Raw genomic sequence first — 20,312 nt, forward strand, 5'->3', positions numbered from 1 at the left:
AAGCAAATAACTCAAAAAGTCATGTGGGGATAGTAACACAAATGTCACTGCTAGTTAAAATAGGGAGCTGAGAACAGTGACAGTAGGGTATCTTCAAAACAGCACAGTAATAGCTTTGCAATTTTTCCACCTCCATGAATACCATCTATTTATAATAATGTCCCTTCTTATGTACTGGGGAGGCATAAGAGTGAAGTTAAAACACTAAACTCCAATAAATTGTATTTGCCAATCATAATGAGAGGGATAAAAATAATTAGAATTACTGTGACTATCATCATGAAATGCTGACAGCCCAGCTACAACACTCAAACCCAGAAATCATCTACCAAATTTTAAAGTGACCCTTACAATCTATTTCATATGGTCTCCTTGGTAACCAAAAAGTGAACATGTTTTAAATGACGGAGCACTCAACTATTTATTCCATACAATAGGGAGTCAGCTCTAAGAAACAGTAAGTACACATCTCCCAGAGAACTTTGAACATAGCACATTTAAACTTACTTCCAAATCTTAATTATCTATATCACTACTGTGCCTTGAATAGAAATTCAATGCAATGAGAGGACAAGTAAATCACTTATCCCATTATGGGCACAGACAAATATTCTTCACACCAGTTGGACCTCACAAGTGAATTCCAGGAAAGAATCTTTCCCAGTTCACTACAATAATCTCACCTAAAATACAGGCAAAGATACAACAACACTTTGTCAATTCCCTACTAGCATGATGACCTGTGGTGGAACTTAGGGTCACTTATGTAATGCCATGGTACAGGAGCATTCTCTATGGTACACAGCTGGAGAAACACAACCCTTGCTGCAAACCTGGGCTCATCCACAGCAGCCAGGAGCCACCAGGACACAGCTTGACAGAGCAGTGGCTACACCAGCAATTTGTTTCAGCAAGACCCTGATGAAATAGCAGTTCCATGACAGGGAAAAGATGCAAAATGGACACACATGTGGCCTGCAAAGGCCCAAGTGAAACACAAAATACTGTCAGAGGCAGCAAAGAAATTTTGATCTTCACAAGGAGCATTCACATACTCTCAACTGAGCACAGTAGGACTTTTATAGCCTATTAAATTTGACCTTGTCTCCCTGTCTGTGGTTTCTGTGGCTCTGTTTTGTTCATTGAAACAGATAGGAAAAATATGATTTCAACTTCAACAGGCACAGAGACAAATCATGGTTTTTTAAACAAGGCTGCTGATATTACAGACATATGGAATGAAAAGAACACAACTCTGTCAATGTATGCAATACAAAATGATTAGCAACACCTTACACAAATGGCTTTGAAATAATTTTATAAATTAAGGAGAATAGCTATCAGTAGCTGTAATTTTCTATGCTAATTCTTTTATACAAGCACGGTTACTTAAAAATAATTAACCACTAAACTCCATGACTATAACTAACATAATGAGAAGTTTAAGACAACCTCACGATTTCCATAACAAAGGTGAAAGAAAAAAAATGTAGTTTTTATTCCAGCACCTTAAAACCACCTAGAAGGGCTTGCCTGAAAAAAAGGTGCTAAACCAAATATCTAAAATCCAAGAAAATAAAAAAAAAATAGGAAGTGATAATTATTGAGCTGTGCTCGCACAAGTCTCTAATGAGAACAAAATTATGAGCTTGACTGACAGAATTAAAATTTTAAATTTTAATTTGTGAGTATGTCTCTAATGAGAACAAAATCATGAGCTTGACTGACAGAATTAAAATTTTAAATTTTAATTTGTGAGTATGTGTGCGTGTACACACGCTTCATATTGAGTGAAAAATCACCAGTGTCTCCATGGGGTCGTGCTGTAAGCAGAATTCAGGCCACAGCAGGCTACCCTGGCTGCTCCAGGGATCTGTGCTCCCTGGAAACAAGGCAATGAGGCCGAGATGCTACCAGGGTGATCCAATAAGCTACAAGGGGTTTGAGCACAGCAGAGCAAGCTAAGAAGAAGCCCCACAGGTATAAAAGTGTTTGGCCTCTTTCTTTTCATCTTCCTCTTTCCACCCCTCAAGGAGCAATGCTGCTCTGGGCAGGTGGGGAGCGAATGGGGGCCTGGGCTGGGCAGTCTCCATTGCTTTCCCTGGCAGGAAGCTTCAGTCCCAGTCTCCAGGCAGGACTGCATGACCCACCTCACACTGTGGGGTGTCTCAGTGCTGGGAGCAGAATGCTTTGTGCCTCTGCTCCTGCATATCCAGCTAAGAAGGAAAAAAAATCTTGAAAAGCATAAGCCATAGGGAATAAATGCTTTAGCTTAGTCCTCGGGCAACTGGTCTAAAGATGCCTGGATTACAGGTGTTTTAATCAAATGTCTAACCTAAATGTAGTTTTGTGAATATACTTAGATTTCCCTGGTCTCCTCCAAACACCTTAGCCACTAGCTTGTTACGTAAAAAGGGGAGGGTGGGAGTGGGAGGATGACAATATTTTCCAGGAAAAGTGTCTGCATGTGTTACTCATGCCTAACAGATGGGGCTCCTGCAAGGGATAAGGCAGAAAGGAGAGAAGCATGTCTGCTGCTCTGCCTGGAGCTCCTGTCTGGGCGCTGCTGAAGGGGAGCTGTGGGGCGAGGCTCTGCTGAAGGGGAGCTGTGGGGTGAGGTGCTGCAGGAGGAGGAAAATGCTCCTCCTGCCTGCTGAGGCTCAGTTTAGGCAGAATTCAGATGGCTTTTAATGTATACACACGTCCAAGTGGTATTGACAGAAACGATGTCATGTTTGGAAACCTCAACAAAACCAAGATCTATTTATAATGGACTAACATCTCCTGAAATGCAGCACTGTAATTATGTGAAAATATAAAACAGATAGTGTCATTTAAAAATACTAAATGGCACATAAAAATGTCTACTTCCTGCCTCATTTCTCTGGGCTAGCAAAACAATAGCATTCATGGAATGATACTTCTTATGCCAAGTTTAAACTGGAAGTAAATTTTAATGGCCTATGAATGGAAAAGATTGAAAGCAGCAGATTGCAGCAGTAACACAAGTGGCTGAGCACTGCACAAGGGTGCACTGAAATGACTGTGCCAGAAAGAACCACAGCAACTTCAGAAGGAGCCATGCAGCAGCACAGCACTGCTCCTATCATCAGGCTCCCTCACACTCTGTTAAAGAGTAATTGCAATAGGAAAACTGAGCAAAGAAGGAATCTAACATTTATTTTGTCCAGGGGATCAAGCAAGTGTCTCTACATAGTTCAGAAGGACACCATCATGTCAGGCTGGCAATAACTTGGGTATTTTGCATGATGCCTCATTACCCAGAGCAGTGCTATAGGTAAAAAAGTGCTATAGACTTTTACAGATCTAGTCCATACATAGGCACCGAGTAAGCATTCCCTTGGTCTGTTGTTTTTTTTCAGAACAAAGATAAATAAAAATGTTCAGCCTTTCTCACAGACAGGACGTAGAAATACTCCATCCTTGGCTATTCAACCCCTCCTGCTGATGGTGTGCCACTCACAAAACATTTGCGTATTCACTGAGTGGGAGAGATTCTGACTCTGCAGCCTGATGCTCAGAGTGGGAGGCAAAACACATGGATTCCAGTTCCTTCTCCAGGGAAAGTTTAATTATTTTGCAAAATGCGTAAGGCTCAGCAGGACCAACCAACAGCCATCCTAAAGGTGCTCATAGCCCTGGCATGGTGATGGGAATGATGAATCCATGCCTCTCTTAGCAGAGAACAGAACTGAACCCAGACTCCTTTGCATTCTGGTTGACAATGCAAACTTTTAATCTTGAATAAAATGGGGACATTGACTGCTGAACTTTAATCCGTTTCACCAGCCCAGGACAAAGAAAAAGCCTCAATCAATTCAACCTACAGTGTGAATAGCTTTAAGGAAAGCAAACTCTACTCCTAACAAACAGCTAACTAGCTAAAAATATTTTATTCACCTATCCAAGTATCCTGTCTATTTCAAAGATATCCATAACCTTAGAATTTATTTTAACACATTGCTACACTATTTTTCGAGCACATGTTTTGTTTCAATGTAATTATCAATCACACATATTTCTGCACAGTATCATGAGAAAATATAAGAGCAGGTTGCTAAGAGTTATTTCTAATTGACAGAAATCAGTAATTTTTTCCCCCATATACCCTTTGAAAACACTCAAGAAATTTCATTCAAATGCTTTGCCTATACTGTATCAAACCTATTTGAAAGCTGAAATATTGGAAAGTTAGTAATAAACTTCTAAATCAGAACTACCTAAAGAATTCATTAGGGAAATTCTGACATTAGATGTTAAGGAAATCAAGGCTGTTCCAGCAGGATAAAACAGTAATTTGGGACATGTGAGACTGATAAATTATAACAGGTTCACTAAATTCATGCTACTCTTTCTCCATTTGTGGGCAAGAAGAAGTATAGCTATATGCTCACGAAAACCCAAAAGCTCTTAGCTGCTATTTTACTGCATTCTGGTTCAAGGCAGGTTCAGGTTTACCAGGTTAACATATTTAACACTTGAGAGTGAGAGTTATGGACATTTGTCACAGCTATCTTGAACATAAAATTATTAAGGGACAATCACGATTTTCCATAAGACATTGAACATCTCCTTTATTTTCTTTGAACTATATTTCTTTGAACTCTGAGACTTTGGGAAGGAAATGCACTCTTGGTTAAGTCCAAATTTTGCATTCCTTTTCCTTGGCCTCTGTAAGCAATGAAGGATTTTTATGAGGCCTACCTAGCACTCTCTTAAATTTACCTTTGACTTATAGTTGAGGAAGCCTTTACTTGAAACTTATCCTATAGCACAACTGTCATTAAATTACCAGACACGGAAAATACATAGTAATATCATGTATGTATAAAATATGCAGTATGTATGAATGTATATATATATATATATATATATATATATATATATATATATATATACATATGTATATATTTAACAAATAAATTGTTACCATAGTTTCAAACATTCTATTGCCTTCTCACACAAATATCAAGGGAAAAAAACCCCACAAGGTTGAAATTTGCACAGCTAATCCACAACTATCTCTTTGAGCATTTATATTTCATTTTCAGAAGACAAAACTTCACTGTATTAACCTAATGATGTGAATGGAAGCTCTATTTGCTTTTTAGAGACAGCCTTCCAAAAGTAGGTGCTCAATTGCACATGCAAAGTGGGTGCATGTAATGCCTGCCAGGTTACTGCATATGCACATGGAAAGCAAATAAACACTCCCAGGCACGTGATGGCAATCAATTTACCATAAAGACAATGACACATTTTACATCCATGGTCACGTGTCTGTGTTAGAACAGGCAGATTAGGTGCACACATCTCAGAAATGCACAATGCGATACCTAATTTGTGGTGTTTACTTGTCAATGTCAACTTTATTTTTAGAATTACTTGAAAATAAATAAGGAAAACCAGCAAGGTTTTCTAAAAGAAAGACTTAGCAACACAGTACAGGATCAGCTTTTGTCTGTCAGTGAGCCAGATGCAAGAAACACACGGTGGTTCTGTCAGGTACAATAGAGCACTGAACACAAAACAGCAGGAAAAGTAATTTGCAAGCTTGTATACATACCTAAAACATCTGGAAAGGGAGAGCATTAATGAAGCAAAGAATGGAGAAAGCCAACACAATCAGGTTTTGTACAAAGCATACAGCATGAGGTAAGGTTATAACAAGTATAACATACACAGAAAAAGCTTTGGGTTCTTTTGACAAAGAAATGCAGCAGAAGCACAAAGCTGGTTCAGTTTCTGCAAATGGCATGTGTCCATATAAAGAATTAACTAAACCAATTGGTGCTGATTTTCAAATGAATAAGGTTTAACCACGTACTGTACATTGTTGGAGAAAAAATCTGTACAAAATTACAGATTTCTTCTAGGCTTTTAAAGAAATTTGCCCTTTCCCTCCATTTAGTTCTAACATCTCACGTGTTAAAACATGTAACAATATTGACAAGCAAACATTTCCCTTTACATCAAAACACGCTTAATTAGAGAGTGTCCAGTTTCAAACTGGGACACAGAGGAGTAAGACTGTACTATCCACCTAAATCTTTATGAGCCAGACACTATTTTCAAAAAGTTCTCGAGAACATTTTTATACTAAATACTCAGTGGCTGCATTGGTTTCCAATAAGTCAAATCCCAAGCCTATTTTTAACTGATTCCATTACAAAAGCAAACTGTCAGTCGATAGGTGTGTGTAGCATTATAAGTTGAGAGAGACTCCTTTATAATCCTGTAAATCCAGTTCTTTGTGGCTATTCCTAGTTTTGATTATCACATTGTTGGTGTATGTCTCTTTGAAATTCTGGTTTGTCTATTAAATCATTCCAAAGAATGGTGCTCACTTCACTCTTTTCTGTGCTATGTACAACAATGCAGACCTGTATTGGGTGATAAGGTAAGAGTTCTCAAAAAGAGGTACATTTATTTTCCAGAGAAAAGTATTTGGTATTAATATATCAAGCACAGAACCTTTTTACTAACTTAATTAATTAATGGAACACTTATTAAAATATAAAAAAACAATAAAATATTTTCAGAAGTCTAAGAAATAGCCTTCTCTGCTGCAGTTACAACTGGTGCTCACAAACGTGATCATAAATGAGGGGTAGATCAGTGGCCTGGCTGCATGAAGTACCACTACACAAAGTTTGATGAGTAAAAAAATAGCTTTTCATTGAGTCTGGTAGGAAGAAGGAATTTAGATTAACAAAAAGCAGTTCTAAATATGTATACATATATATATATACACACACATATATATATTTGCTATATATATATATATATAGCAAATATGTATATATATATTTGCATAAAGGCATTTTTAAGTTGTACCAGATATAGGAATAAACCACGTAGATCTCTGTCCATGTGCCAATGACTGTTCAAGGAGGAGAGAGAAGAGAGCAACTCATCTCCCCACATCTCATAGCTCACAGTTGTGCAGCCAGGAAGCCATTTCAGAGCAAACCAAAACAAACCAAAACAAATACTGTTTTTCCTTAACGAGAACAAAAATTTTTTGTGATAAATACCAGTTTTAAATAACTGGGCCAGAACTAAGTCATTGTAGATAGTCTGGACAAAAACAAACAAACAAACAAAACGAAACAAAACAAAACAAAAAACCAGCAGAAATTTAGAATTTAGTATTTGCTGAAATTCTAGGGTTTTTTTCATTCCCCCCTCAGTGATTTGGGAAAAAGACCCTATTAATTGTCATTTTATAGAAGAGAAAATGTAGGTAGAGAAAAAAATCATTTTCCAGGACTCTGAGCAGATCTGCAGCAGATACTAGAAAAGAACTAATGTGATGTGAGTCCTCATTTAATGATGGGTCTATAAGACTTGTAGTAGTACAGAATACTATTGGCTGCAAAGATAATGCTGATAAAATATGAAATGCCAAAATATCTCTCCTAAACCAAATCTTTTGTGATCTGTATTCCAAGAGAGCACATCCAGGAACATACAATATAGCTGTTTCTTTAGGGCTGCTCTCTCATTCAGTATGCAACTCCATACACTGACAACTGATAAGAAGCCACTGAATAATTTACTTTCTCTTCATTGTCAAATACATGTTTCACATCTCATTTAGAACACATGGCTCTAATCTTTCTCTGAAAACAGAATGCATAAAATATTTATAGGCTATTTTGTGGAGCTTACTTGGTGGTATATGCAGAAAAAAAGATTTTTCCCTTTGAAACATCCCAGTTAGGTGAGAAGCTGGAATTATTCGTATATTCCAAAGAGAAAACTGAATTATAGAGAATAATCACAAGTTATGAATAATTCGGGGAGATTAATTTTCAGAAATGTAGTGTCTGATTCTTCAGAGTAATTACCAGTAAAAATTATATTCAGAATAGAAATGTAGGAAATCCTGGGGATTCTTTCTTCCAAAATGGAACATAACCTTGAAGCTTCTTTTAGAAGTGAGTACTAAGACTCAGGACATTCCTGATGCTGCTCTGTACTGTCAGTACAGAGTATCAGTACTGATCTGAGAGAAGGAAAAAATTCTTTGAGCTAGGCTGGGAATGAAAAGAATTCCTCCCCAGTTAAATGTCTGCAAAGAGTAGAGCCTAAAATAAGAGAACTTCTGGGGAATGAAGATCCACAAGGCTGGCATTTTACAAGCTCCCAAGAGGAGCTCCAGTACTACATGAAGGACTGCCTGTTTTCTATCCCCCCTCTCCAGGGGGATAGAGGCAGTCCATTACCATGCAACATGCTGGTTTTGATGGTATACACTATTATTTGACAGGTCCAAAGCTTGAACTTCTGTTTCAGCTACAACACTCAGTCTTTCTACAGAAGATGCTTGAAGCATGCAAAGAACACTGGGAAAAAATAGCCATCTTCATAAAGTCTGTGAATAACTAATCCAGTACTGTGCAGCAGTTCTGTATCAGAAACAGCAAAAGCCACTATTGCACTGGGGCAATTGCATTGCTTCCAATTCTCCACCCTGTTTTATACATTTATCAAAAATGTTAAGACAGAGGACTGGTGGAAAAGTAGTCTGTAAATATTTGATCAAAGATTGGATCACAGCATATATAACCTAAAGATATTAAAATGCTGCACAGTTAGCCTTCTTATTATCACTTCCTAACCTTTATTTTGCACTGCTTGAATTTGTAAAACTAATAATATTCTTTTAATAGGATATTTTGTTGACTTATAGCAAATTCATCACGCAAACTGAAAAAAAATCCACTATATAGTGATATTGCCAATCACCTCTTCTACTTCAGCCAACTAAATACTCACAGCAGTGGTGTGTTGTCACCTACCAGCAGACTACAATGATGTTTTTTGATTCTGACTCTTATTTCTGCCTTGAGGTACATTGCAGATAGGCAAGGGAACAGGCTGTAACATGCCTTGTACTTTTTTCTTTTGCCTTCTGCAAGAGTTTTCCACTGTCTTACAAAAGCAGTTACCTTTTCTGACTCCAGCTTATTTTATCTCAGTTTTCCTCCTGACACTGCTGCCACATCACGTCCCTCCCTGACTTCCTGTCTGATTTCTGTCCTCTCATGGTTTATCCCATGCCTAGACCACTGACCTGGAGGTGCTTTATCAGTGGGTTGGACTATCCCAACTCCTTCTCCATATGTCCAACTTTTTCCATAGTGGATTTTCACTACTTGCCTTCCTGCCTTAGCCTGGCCTGCCATTTATTCCTCCAGGTGAACATCTTTCAAGTAAATGACTTTTTATTCCATTCTCCATGCTGCACAGCAAAGGAGGGACTGCAAATTGAAAGATGAGCATCTTTTCACCTCACTGCTGCTTGGCTGCCCTGACTCAGCCTGCTGGGAGCAGGTTCTGCTCAGCATTTCCTTCCCAAGGAAAGCTGAGTCTTCAATCAATTCAGATGCAAAACTTGGCATGTGTTAAAAGCAGCTTCTAATAATTTGGTCAAGTTTTCTCATTAGTTTCATAAAATTGCCCAGAAATATGTAACTGAAATTTTGTTCAATTCACTACCAAATTTCAAAACCCTGTTAGATTACTAAAACAATGGAAGTATTACAGCTTCTGAAAGAAAAGGGTTTGAGAATATTTTTGCATACGTAAAATTAATTTTTCCCTAACTTTATGCTAGAATGACCCAGTTGCTCTGGTCAAAGGTCTTTGAAGTTATTTTATAAATCAGTTAATTTTTAGAACAATTATATGCAACTGAAAACCTGATATGTAGCAGGAAATCTTAGTTAATAACAGGCCTCTTACAAAAACTACAGAGACACATCTACCTATCTATCCACATATTTGCATATATATATATATAAACATTGTCATGTTTTGGGTGTCCCAAACTGAGGCTCTGTCAGAACTCCCATTTTAAATACCTCCATCTAAAAAAGCACCTTGACACAAAGAAAAAAATGTTGATGCTCTCAAGAGTACAGTTCTACATGAGGTAAAGGTGTACAAGATTGGGCAACATTTAATTTTTATTCATTTTTTTTCCTGTATAGAATTTTGTGATAGGTGTTTCACATATATGAGAAATTAATGATATGCTTTCACTGCTGCACATACTTCTACAGTATTGCAAAATTGCATAAGCTTTGCTGATGAGGCTTAATCATCATGATTCTGTTCCATGACTAGTTAGCCTTCATACTTATTACCAGTTTTCAGTCCTAGTCAAAATAAGTGACACTTTATCTTTTCATTAGATTATTAAACAGTCTTTGATGACAAGACTGAAATTCACACAGAAGAATATTCTTGTGTGTAAAGATATTAATTATGTTGTTATGGCACATTGTATTTTCATATTTGAAAACACTTAAAATAAGACACACTTGGAAGCTACAGACTACTTTCAAGAAAAAATTCACAGCCTCCATATAGCTGAAAGCAAAGGTTTTACAAAACAAACTTTCAAGAAAGGGAAGTAAAAATTTTTAAGGTGGACAAGCTTATTCTAAAAAGTTTTACTATACTAGGCAAATATTAAATATTCAGTCACAGTTCAGGTGTTGGAAATTTTTTTGTTGCATAACTGATAAGAACTGATTTAATAGGATGAATGAAACTACTTTCTTGTTTCACAAAATTTACAATTTTTCAAGATGCAATGCTGTGTTCAGGGGAAACCAATCCCTGTCAAAGGCTACTAAGAGGAACCTGCAGCTCTGTAAAGGCAGAAACACGACTGAGTATTCACCTGGGATGTAGCAAGTTCCCCCTTTTTTGGTATTTGACGGGGGACTTGAGCAGGACTTATAGGATTTATGGGATTTTGTCCCGTATCTCAGTCAAGCCTTACACAAGTATGTAGATGTAGACTCCTGGCAGGATTCATCTCAGAATCATAGAATGGTTTGTATTGGAAGGGACCTGATAGGTCATCTAGCTCCAGCCCCCTGCCACGGACAGGGAACCTTCCCTGAGACCTCTTGGCTACTTCCAGGTGTCTCTACACAGGGAATGCACCAGTGACAGCAGCAGAGTCCTGGATACAGCTCACTCTAGAGGAAAGGCAAAGGCAGTCAGGAATTAAGACTCCAAAATGATCACCTTTTCCTCCTGACTCCAAGGACACCTTGCAATGGGAAGTTCAAGGGCAGCCACCTGTACTGTAAATGGCTACATTCAATTACAACTATCCAGCTAAGCTTTTTTTTTCCCTAGGTAATAAATGTTTAATTATTGATACAACTGGACAAGCTTCAGTACAAAAAGACTCACGTAAGATGACAGATATTTTGCCTATGAATGTAGCTATACAATTTTTAAAAAAATCTCCCTTTTTGCATCCTTCCTTTTTTTGTACCAACCTTACAATTAGTTAAAACTGATAAAAAATTCATAAAATGTGTACTTCAATAATTTTTCTCAGGCTTCATGTCAGTAGCTATCACTACTAGTAATCTCATTAAAAATCATGCATAGTATAAATAATATTCATATAATTCCAAGTATTTAACCAGAAGAACATGTCTTCAGATTTTATATGGATGGCTGCCTCTCCCCACTGAGGCCAACAGTGAAACATGAAAACTGAGCACAAACAGAATAAACCAAAATCAGCACTATTGGAAGTTTACCTGACAGCGATTTTAAAACGATTTCTAGTGCCAGGATTTCTAAATTATGGGAACTGTGATTTTCCCACAGCAGAGAGAAGGCTATTTTTAGCTTACACATATGGAAGGAGAGTAGCATACTTCACAGGCAATTTGTAGACAGCATCATTGCAGGTACTTACCTAGGCTTGATCTGGTGTTAGAGCGCTCTATGATCGCGTGCTTGCTGGGATTGTTTAACACTGAGCGTTTGGCAAGCGAGATGTCTGCTGTGACTCGTGTAATTGATATACTGCAAAATAAATACAGCAAAATAGCACTGAGCGTTATTTAGCTTTCAGGCATGTGGGGAGAAGTCTCATTTAACACTAGAAGATGGCTAAGACTACAAGAAACTAAGTTCTCAGCAGCACAGTATGCTTCACCCAATGTGAACAGAAAAAAAACTTTATCTAACTTAATATTGCTACAATAACTACTGATAAATCACCCTCCTACACATGCCTAGGGAGAGGGGAGGCAGGAGGAGGTCAGGGATTGCTGCAAAAGATGGGACTTCCCTGGGGTCTCCAGGACTGGTGAGGGTCATTTCACCAGTATCCCCAGTATGAACAGGCTGGTTTCTCCTTTCCCTGACTTCTTGAATGACAAGAATATACTGAATGACAACCTGGCTTACTTCAGCCATACCTGTAAGACATGTAGGGATATGCAGAATTAAATGGTAAAGGTAAGGCTTATTAGGGAAATGAGTCCAGCAATATAATTAAGGGGTTTTTTGCTTGTTTTGGTTTGGGTTTTTTATTGTTCAGCTTACTAGAATGTGTTTTTCTAACAGAGTGCAAGAGCTACCCATAAATTTCCAGAAAAATTCATGCTAGCAATGAAATGCTAGCACCTAAAAATAGGAACTGTTACTTGGAGAAGCACATACTTGAAAAGCCTAGGTTGACTATCTGGCAAGCTCAGTTTTGTGTTTATGAGAAAAGATAAACCAAGAAAGAAGTGGTTACTTTCAGTTGTTTGCACTGCTGCATAACCTTCTGAATATTCTTCTTCCTAGGAAAACAGTTACCTTGGTATATTTTGCTTTACAGGGTCAAAATGCCCCCTTAAGTTCTTTTTCAAACTCTCTGGTCAAATGAGGTTTAGAGGTCACATTTTTCCAGTGCTGAGAGTTAAATCAGACTGATGATATTCCCTGTTCTTCCTTGTAGGATTTTACTTGCAATTTAAAAGAGGAAATAGATTTGCTAAGTGGGGGGCTCCTCTCTAGCAAGCACAGTCAGATGCTGTTTGTTCATCTGAAATGTAATCCAATAGGCCATTTCCCAATGAACTCAACATGTGTATGCACTTATCTAAAAAATGTCACAGAGCCAGAAGTTAATATGAAAAACCAGAATTATGTGCACAATACTGATTAGTAATATAATTTTGGAAATCTAGGGGTGATTGAACTTAAGCTAAAAGCATAATCAAAGATGGTGATTTCTGGCACAGCTCCTCACAGATAATGCCACTTGTCTTAAAATTAAATCAAACATGTATATTGGGATACTTATTAGTTTTCTTTATTTGCTAATGGAAGGACTGTACAAACTTTTACAGCTTTTTGGTTTTTTGAGTTTATTTGGATTCTTTTCTGCCAGTCTTTCTTCCTACAGGCAATAGTAAATTTCTGCCTTTCAAAATGAAATTATGGTATACTGAACAATGCCAGATTTATCAGTCTGTCTAGGAAAAATACTATTTTTAATTTTAAGACTTTTTACCATCTTTCTGAGGACATTTTCAAGTCTTTGAGAAACGTCACATCAGGAAGACCAAGTCTGCTCTCAAAACAAAGAGTGTTTATGTTAATCTTGCAAAACAATTGCAATGAGAGCAAGGACAACAGTATGGCAGCACAAAGCAGTAGCATGAACCTGAGAATTTCTGGTGTAAATTTGTTCAGGACCTTAAGTAATGATTCCAATGGCTACTGAAGTTTGGGATGCTTCAAATCTGCTGCTATAGACACAATTTTTTTTTTGGAGTATTTGTGGATTCACCCTGCCACAGTTGGATCTACAACTGAAAATCTGACATGCTCTAAAATATTTAAAGATATAAAGATGCAGTAATTTTCTTCTGCTTGCAACAAATGTTTTGTTAACTTCCAATTCTGAAGGTGTGTTATCTAGGGTTTGACAATCCTGACTAATTTACTAAAGCAATTAGTAAATTACTTTAGTATTTACTAAATTAGGTATTGACATCATTATTCTGACTGAGAAAATCCACCAGCTTAAACCACAATGTGTGGTATTTTAAAGAACTGAAGCTATTGAAAAAAAACCTCAAGCTTCCTCTTCAAAGTTTTGACAGCATCAGAACACACAAAATAGTGTTATGGATCTGACCACTTACAAACTAAATAGAACATTCCTTGAAATTACAGATTTTATTATAACATCTTCCTGTTTTCACAATTTTTCCTCCCAAAGTCAACCCATTAGGACATATCAATCTGGAGCTTGATCCAATACCAATATAACCATGTTGGAGAATGCATCTGATGTCTCCGCTCCATGGGTCTGTGATGTTGGAGTTATAGACCACAGCACTGCTTTTAGAGACAGACTATCATTTGACATCATGCCACTATCATTTGACATCTGTACCACAGTAATACCTGAAGGCTCAAATACAAATCCCATTGTGTTACAGTGGAGTGTGCTGCAACCACTCGGATCAGAACCCAGCGAGTGCAGCCGGCGTGCTGCCGAGGGTGAGCGTATTTCAGCAAGGTAGGGCCCTGCTCTTCTCCCTCATCCCACTCCTTTTGAAACTTCCCACTACAGAGCCCACAACTACTGTCAAACCAAGCTCCTATCTTGAGGGATCAAAAGTTTGACAATCCCATACACCAGACAGTCTGAATCCTACACCACTCTTTCCGAGTTGGATGTCAAGTGAGGAAGTAGAGTTGAGGAGGAAATGTGGCTCTGGCCAGTTTGCTCAAAACCTAGGAAGCATTGATGAGATATCACTTGAAAAATATTTAAAATCACTTTTTAATCTGTAGATAAATATCTAGCAATTTGGAGCATGAATGTCACAGTCCTCAAGAAGAGGACATCCTTTTTTCCACTCTCAACAAATATATGCCCCAGAACACTTCCCACTGCAACACAGCCTCTGCATGCTCTGTCAGGGAAACTTCCAATCCACACTTATAGTCCACTGATCAAGGAATTAGCTGTCATTTCTAATTTTGTCCAATGTTATAATTTCTGTAAAACCTTGTAATACCCAAATGGAACCTGAAGTATATTTGCATTGCAAAGTACTTACCGCCCTTCGAATCTATGTTTTAAAAAATCAAATAATGCTTTTTGCATCATATCTGTTACCTAGAAGGAAAAAACCAACAAATTAATAATTGCATAGGAAATTCATAATACTAAATGCTAAGAATATTATAGAATAAAGCTGACAATAAATCTTGTATCCAAACAATGGGATTGGAATGGAATTTGTTCTTAATCTCAATTCTAAGATGAAGTAAAATAAAAATGAGCAGCTATTCAGTAGGAGTAAAAACTGTCTGATGTTTGCCTTTGTTATAAATTATCAAATACAAATGAAGCACAGTATTTTGTAAAAAATGAAACTATTTACAACGATCAGTTACCTCATATCCCTTCAGAGAAGGCCCCACTAAAACTACTGGTCGCATAGAAGGCACTACATCATAGGGAGGGATGTGCTCTGTCTGCAAAACAGAAAAAGTTTTCAGCATCACAACACCTAGACAAAGTGTTAAACACTCTAAGTATTAGGAATTCTGAATTTCCAGTAATGTCACAGGAATCTCAGATTCATTAACTTTTCCCAGGAACTGGTAGCACAAGATAAGGACAAAAGAGGTTCAGGGATTTCTTTTGAAAAAACTTTTCTTTGACTTTAGGGTTTCCTACTGTTTTCATATATACTTTGGATATTTAAAAACTCTTATTCTGGGTCATGCACGTTTCCCACTGCATAATTCCTAACTGGTAAATTGAAAAGGTCATTTCCAACAACTAATGAATTGAAATGGTTAATTCTACAGCTGTGACATCTGTTTTCAACAGAAATTTTATATAGGAAATTATGAAAGAGAAAAATAAAAGGGGATGAGAAAAGCATAATGCACCTTTTTTTTTAAATGTTCAGATTTGCCCACTGCTTGAAAAAACATTGTGACATCACTGCAAATTCCCATGGCAGCATTCAGTCTGACATTTGCATTAGCACCCACAATTCAATTACAAATTAAATAAAAATAATGACTGATCAAGTTAGTATTTCTAGAAAATTATCATAAGCAGAGCTTGGGATAGCATTTCTTCCACTTTGGGAAGTTCTTGTCACCACCCAAGAATGGATTCTGGTAGTACCATATTTACCAAAATACCAACTGATGTATCATGCACAATTTCTAAAAAAGTATTCTAGCATACAAAGATAAAATAGATTGCCTCCTTTTAAGGGTTGCAAAAATTTTATATTGTTATCACAATACAATATAAAAAGAAGTAAAATGTTAAGTTTTGTATTTTTTATTTTTTAGTAAGTGGCTGTTCAATATATATCACCATGAATGGGGTCTAATCAAAAAGAGGTTTTTGTTCATAAGGAAAGTTTTGGTTTATCTTTGTATTGGGAATAAAAGATTGAAATCCAAACCCAGAAATGTGTGGGTGTTACAGAGAAAGAAATGCCAGATCTATTTTTCAAATGCTTACATAGTACAAATACATCAGTCAAGATCACAGAATACAGACATTGTTCATTGTTCCAGAACTCAATGTATCCCAAGGTGTTTCGCAATAACATTAAAATAAGTATATACATTCCAAAACACAAACCCACAAAGACAGACATTTATACAGTGACAGCACACAATGCTACACAAGCAGCAGTCTAAAGCAGTCTAAAACACAGAAAATATTTTTGTGAATGTCCCTCAAGGTAATTTATTTTTTGTTACCTGTAGTTTCAAAAGCTAATTAATAACATGAGAATGAAGACCAGTGCCCAAGGCATCATAAGCATGTGAAACGAATTTATTTTTCACAGCACAGAATCTGACTCAACATGTTTCAAAGAAAACCCCTGCAATTAGGCTGGGCCTCTATCCAAAAGCAGTCCTCCACTGTTCTTGCAAACATTTTTAATAATCTGATAAGCATATTTGAGACAGATTCGAAGAAAAATTCATTACAGTTGTGCAAGTGCTTTTAGCATGAGTGCCCTGATGTAAAAGATCTTTGTCTTAATATGGCTGACTTAACCAAAGGCATTCATGCTAGAAGTTAACCAACTATTTGACAACCAGGGCAAGCACAGAAATTACCTTATTTGATGGAATATGGGGTATTTTTAAATTCTGTTCTGTTGCAATGGGCATTTTTTTCTCTAAATTTTACAGCTTGAAATAATGAAGTTGTCAGCAGGAAGTTGAGTAGAAGTTATTTAATGGAAGCATTAAAGCTCATTAATTTAGCAGTAGAGAATCAAATATTTTCTAAGAGACTGGCACTGAACTATACAGCTTTCACTGCAGATTCAAGTTCAAATATGAACTCAGAATAAAAACTGGCAGGTTTGAACATAAGGCTTTTACTCAGTGGTTTGACTATGCAGATTACTTTGGGATGGCCATCCAGTACATAGTGTAAAAGTCAGTATTACAAACCCCACTAACACTAGTAATGATTCTGATATGGAAGAAAAGAGGCACCACAGAGTCAAAGAAAGATGTGGGACTAACCCTCATCCAGGTCTAAGGTGGTTCATCTGGAAGCTGCAGCTTTGAAAGATGCTTATGCAGACAGCATCCAATACATGCCAGCATGTATTATCCAATCAAAAATATGATTAAGAAATTACTCAGAAGCAAGAACCTGCTGTTGATTTCTACACCAGGCTTAACAGACCAAACTAAATCCAAGAGTTGTGACTTTGGAAATGAGAAGGATTCAATACTATGTAAAAGAGTTCAAGAAAAGAGAGACAGAAACAAAGATCTACTTATTAAACACAAGAGCATCCACAGCAGGGACAACAATGTCACTTGGCACTGCTTAAGCACTATAACAGTCAGTTATTACCTGCAGATTTAAGTGAGTGGTTAAAACCAAATGAATGAGAGCTATGAAGACTACAGATTTTAAAACAAAACAGTCAAAATGTGGTATTTCACTACATAGTTTGGCTGCTACCTAATGTCTTGCTAACTTCTTCCAGTAAAGGCCCTAGAAACCTATTGCAGCTTTTTGCAACAGGATGCCAATTGCATAATTCTGTAGTTATCTAGGTTATCTATGGAGAGACATTGGCTCTCCTGGGAACCACCAGTACCACTTCCAATAGCTGGGATACTAAAAAAGTCTCACTGATGGATGGCAAGAACATTTGGCTGATAATTTATACATGACAACAGGAAAAACCTGAAGTAAACTGTCAAAACAAGTCTGAGGTTTTCCATTGGTCTTGTGCACTTGCAGACTGCACCTAGTGAATTAGAAGTTTAAGTATAGACTAAATTAAAAATAGAATGAACTTGACAATTTGTTTCCAAAGTCCAAACTGAGTGTCTGATAGATTCAAATAATGATTTCAACAGACTGAGAAAAAAAAAATTGAGAAAGATATAGAAAGAATAAACATGCACTAGAGAGGTGCATTACAATGCTAGAAATAATTTTCTCAAACATTTTAGAAGGCCTTCTAAGTGTGTCCTTTTATTCCATCAAAAAGGATAAGTATGTAGCAGAGTTTCACAGACACACAGAACTTTTGCCTCTTTTCCTGTAATGAATCCACTATCAGCTCAATACATCTCTTCATCATTAATTCTAGAATAGCTGCATTGTTAATCTGGAGTTATAATGCTAATGATGCCAGTGGCAGGATAAACACAGGCGATGTCGATATAAACTTACCGATTTCTGCTTCTGCTTAGCTACAGCAGCATGGAAAAGAAACAAAGAACAACAAAGCATGCATGTTATTGGCTTGTCAAAGGACGCAGACAGTTAACAGGACTAGAAATGCGACGCAGTGCAGGTGAGCAGGTGGACAGATGGGAGCTTGGAAGTTGGTGTTACCTTCTTAAAGAAGGGCATTCTTTTCTCTTTGGAGTGGGGTGATGTTACACTGTTTGCACTGGGTTTGGGGGAGCGATGGTTTGCTGGAATATCATTTTCTTCTGCATCTAAGCCAGTGGCATCTATGTCTACAGCTATATACAGACAAACAATTCAGAATTATCAGATGACAGGGAAAGTAAAGATAGGTTAAAAAGGAAATTACAGGTAAAGAGAAATAAAACGGTCCAGAGTAGTAAGCAAATAAATAAATAAATAAATAAATAAATAAAATAAATAAATAAATAAATAAAGTTGACCATGAGGAAAAAAACACAATAAAACAAAGGGAAAAATTTAAAGGTGCAGTACTTTAGGATTCGAAGACAGAAGGCGATCTGTAACAGTTACTGCAACATTTACAAAATAGACCAATGGCCAAGTTCGTTCTTGTTACACCAGTGTAAATCCAAAATATTCATTTGAATGGATAAGACTTCCACCAATGTAAACAAAAGAACTTGGTCAATAACATTTGGATTATTTTATAGCAATGAACACTAAATGCAAATGGGTATCATCAATTGAAATTTGAAATGTCACTACTGTGTCTATGGGAAATGAAGAATTAGAAGAAAAATCACTTCTGATGACAAAATCAGCCAGATATTGGTATAATGTTATCTACATTTATCTAGGGATGGACTACAATTGCATTTTTATTCTTTTAAATAAAAATGCATTGTACTCATAAGATACATTTATTAGGAATAATTAAACATAGATCTACTAATAGGGAAAACTAAAAAGAATGGATAGCAGAAGAAAGGAAATTTATCCCAGCTTAGCTCCGAGACATGGATCTGAGTAAAGAGTCAGGATGTAGGCAGGGTAAAATGGAAGTGAATACAATAAACCGTTGCTGTTCAATCTCTACCCCAAAAGAATACAAAACCAAAAATACTTATACCATAACCACAAATTATGTGGCTTTTAGCAAGTAAGTAATAACAGTTTCAACAGGAATCCTCACAGTAATAAATACACTTTTAAAACACAAAGCCATATTATCCTGAATGCTGAGTAGAACAGATACCTGCCAAGGACAGGTAAAACGAAACAAAACCAAATAAAACCTTTCTCATTTACAACAAGAATCCTGATCTTAAGTAGTGGTTTAAACTTGTCTTCAGAAAGCAAGCAGATGCCCAAAAGTGAACCATATGCCGTCATACATCACCACCCTCATGTGTGAAGACGTTACCCACCTCTCTCCACTCCCCCTGGTAACATACACTTATCTTGCCATGCCCTGATGTCAAACTGAGGCTAACCCTAAACAGATCTGTAAGCAGAATAGTTTGTATTGACTTTATCCAAACCCTTAATTAATCATTCCAAACTATTATGAAACCATCTTAGTGACCTGATTTCGTCTGATTCATGAGTGGGACATCAACTAATACAGTGGCATGTGCTATTAAATTATGTAACAAATAAATATTTCTGTCAAGCCTACGTGCAGCTACTGATGTAACAGATACTTGAGGCAGTGATCTCATAAAGTACATTTTTCCATGTGAATTATCCACAGATCTAATGCCTTGAT

General features: G+C 36.9%; 1 protein-coding gene across 10 annotated transcripts in view; it reads right to left on the reverse strand.

The window, feature by feature from the left end:
- Positions 1-20,312, reverse strand: part of CACNB2 (calcium voltage-gated channel auxiliary subunit beta 2) — a 248,464-nt gene that overhangs the window by 17,447 nt on the left and 210,705 nt on the right. For 7 of the 10 annotated variants that reach the window (XM_054654454.2, XM_054654455.2, XM_077174267.1 and 4 more), the window contains 4 exons: positions 18,725-18,858; positions 15,262-15,342; positions 14,922-14,980; positions 11,765-11,874 (listed from right to left, as the gene is read on the reverse strand). In XM_054654454.2, coding sequence (XP_054510429.2) covers positions 11,765-11,874; positions 14,922-14,980; positions 15,262-15,342; positions 18,725-18,858 — 384 coding nt within the window. Of the gene's footprint in view, positions 1-11,764; positions 11,875-14,921; positions 14,981-15,261; positions 15,343-18,559; positions 18,580-18,724; positions 18,859-20,312 lie in introns of all 10 variants that reach the window. The other 3 variants (XM_077174247.1, XM_054654462.2, XM_077174281.1) reach the window with 1 other exon arrangement.

The sequence above is a fragment of the Agelaius phoeniceus genome, chromosome 1, assembly GCF_051311805.1.
Source record: "Agelaius phoeniceus isolate bAgePho1 chromosome 1, bAgePho1.hap1, whole genome shotgun sequence".
NCBI classification, from domain to species: domain Eukaryota; kingdom Metazoa; phylum Chordata; class Aves; order Passeriformes; family Icteridae; genus Agelaius; species Agelaius phoeniceus.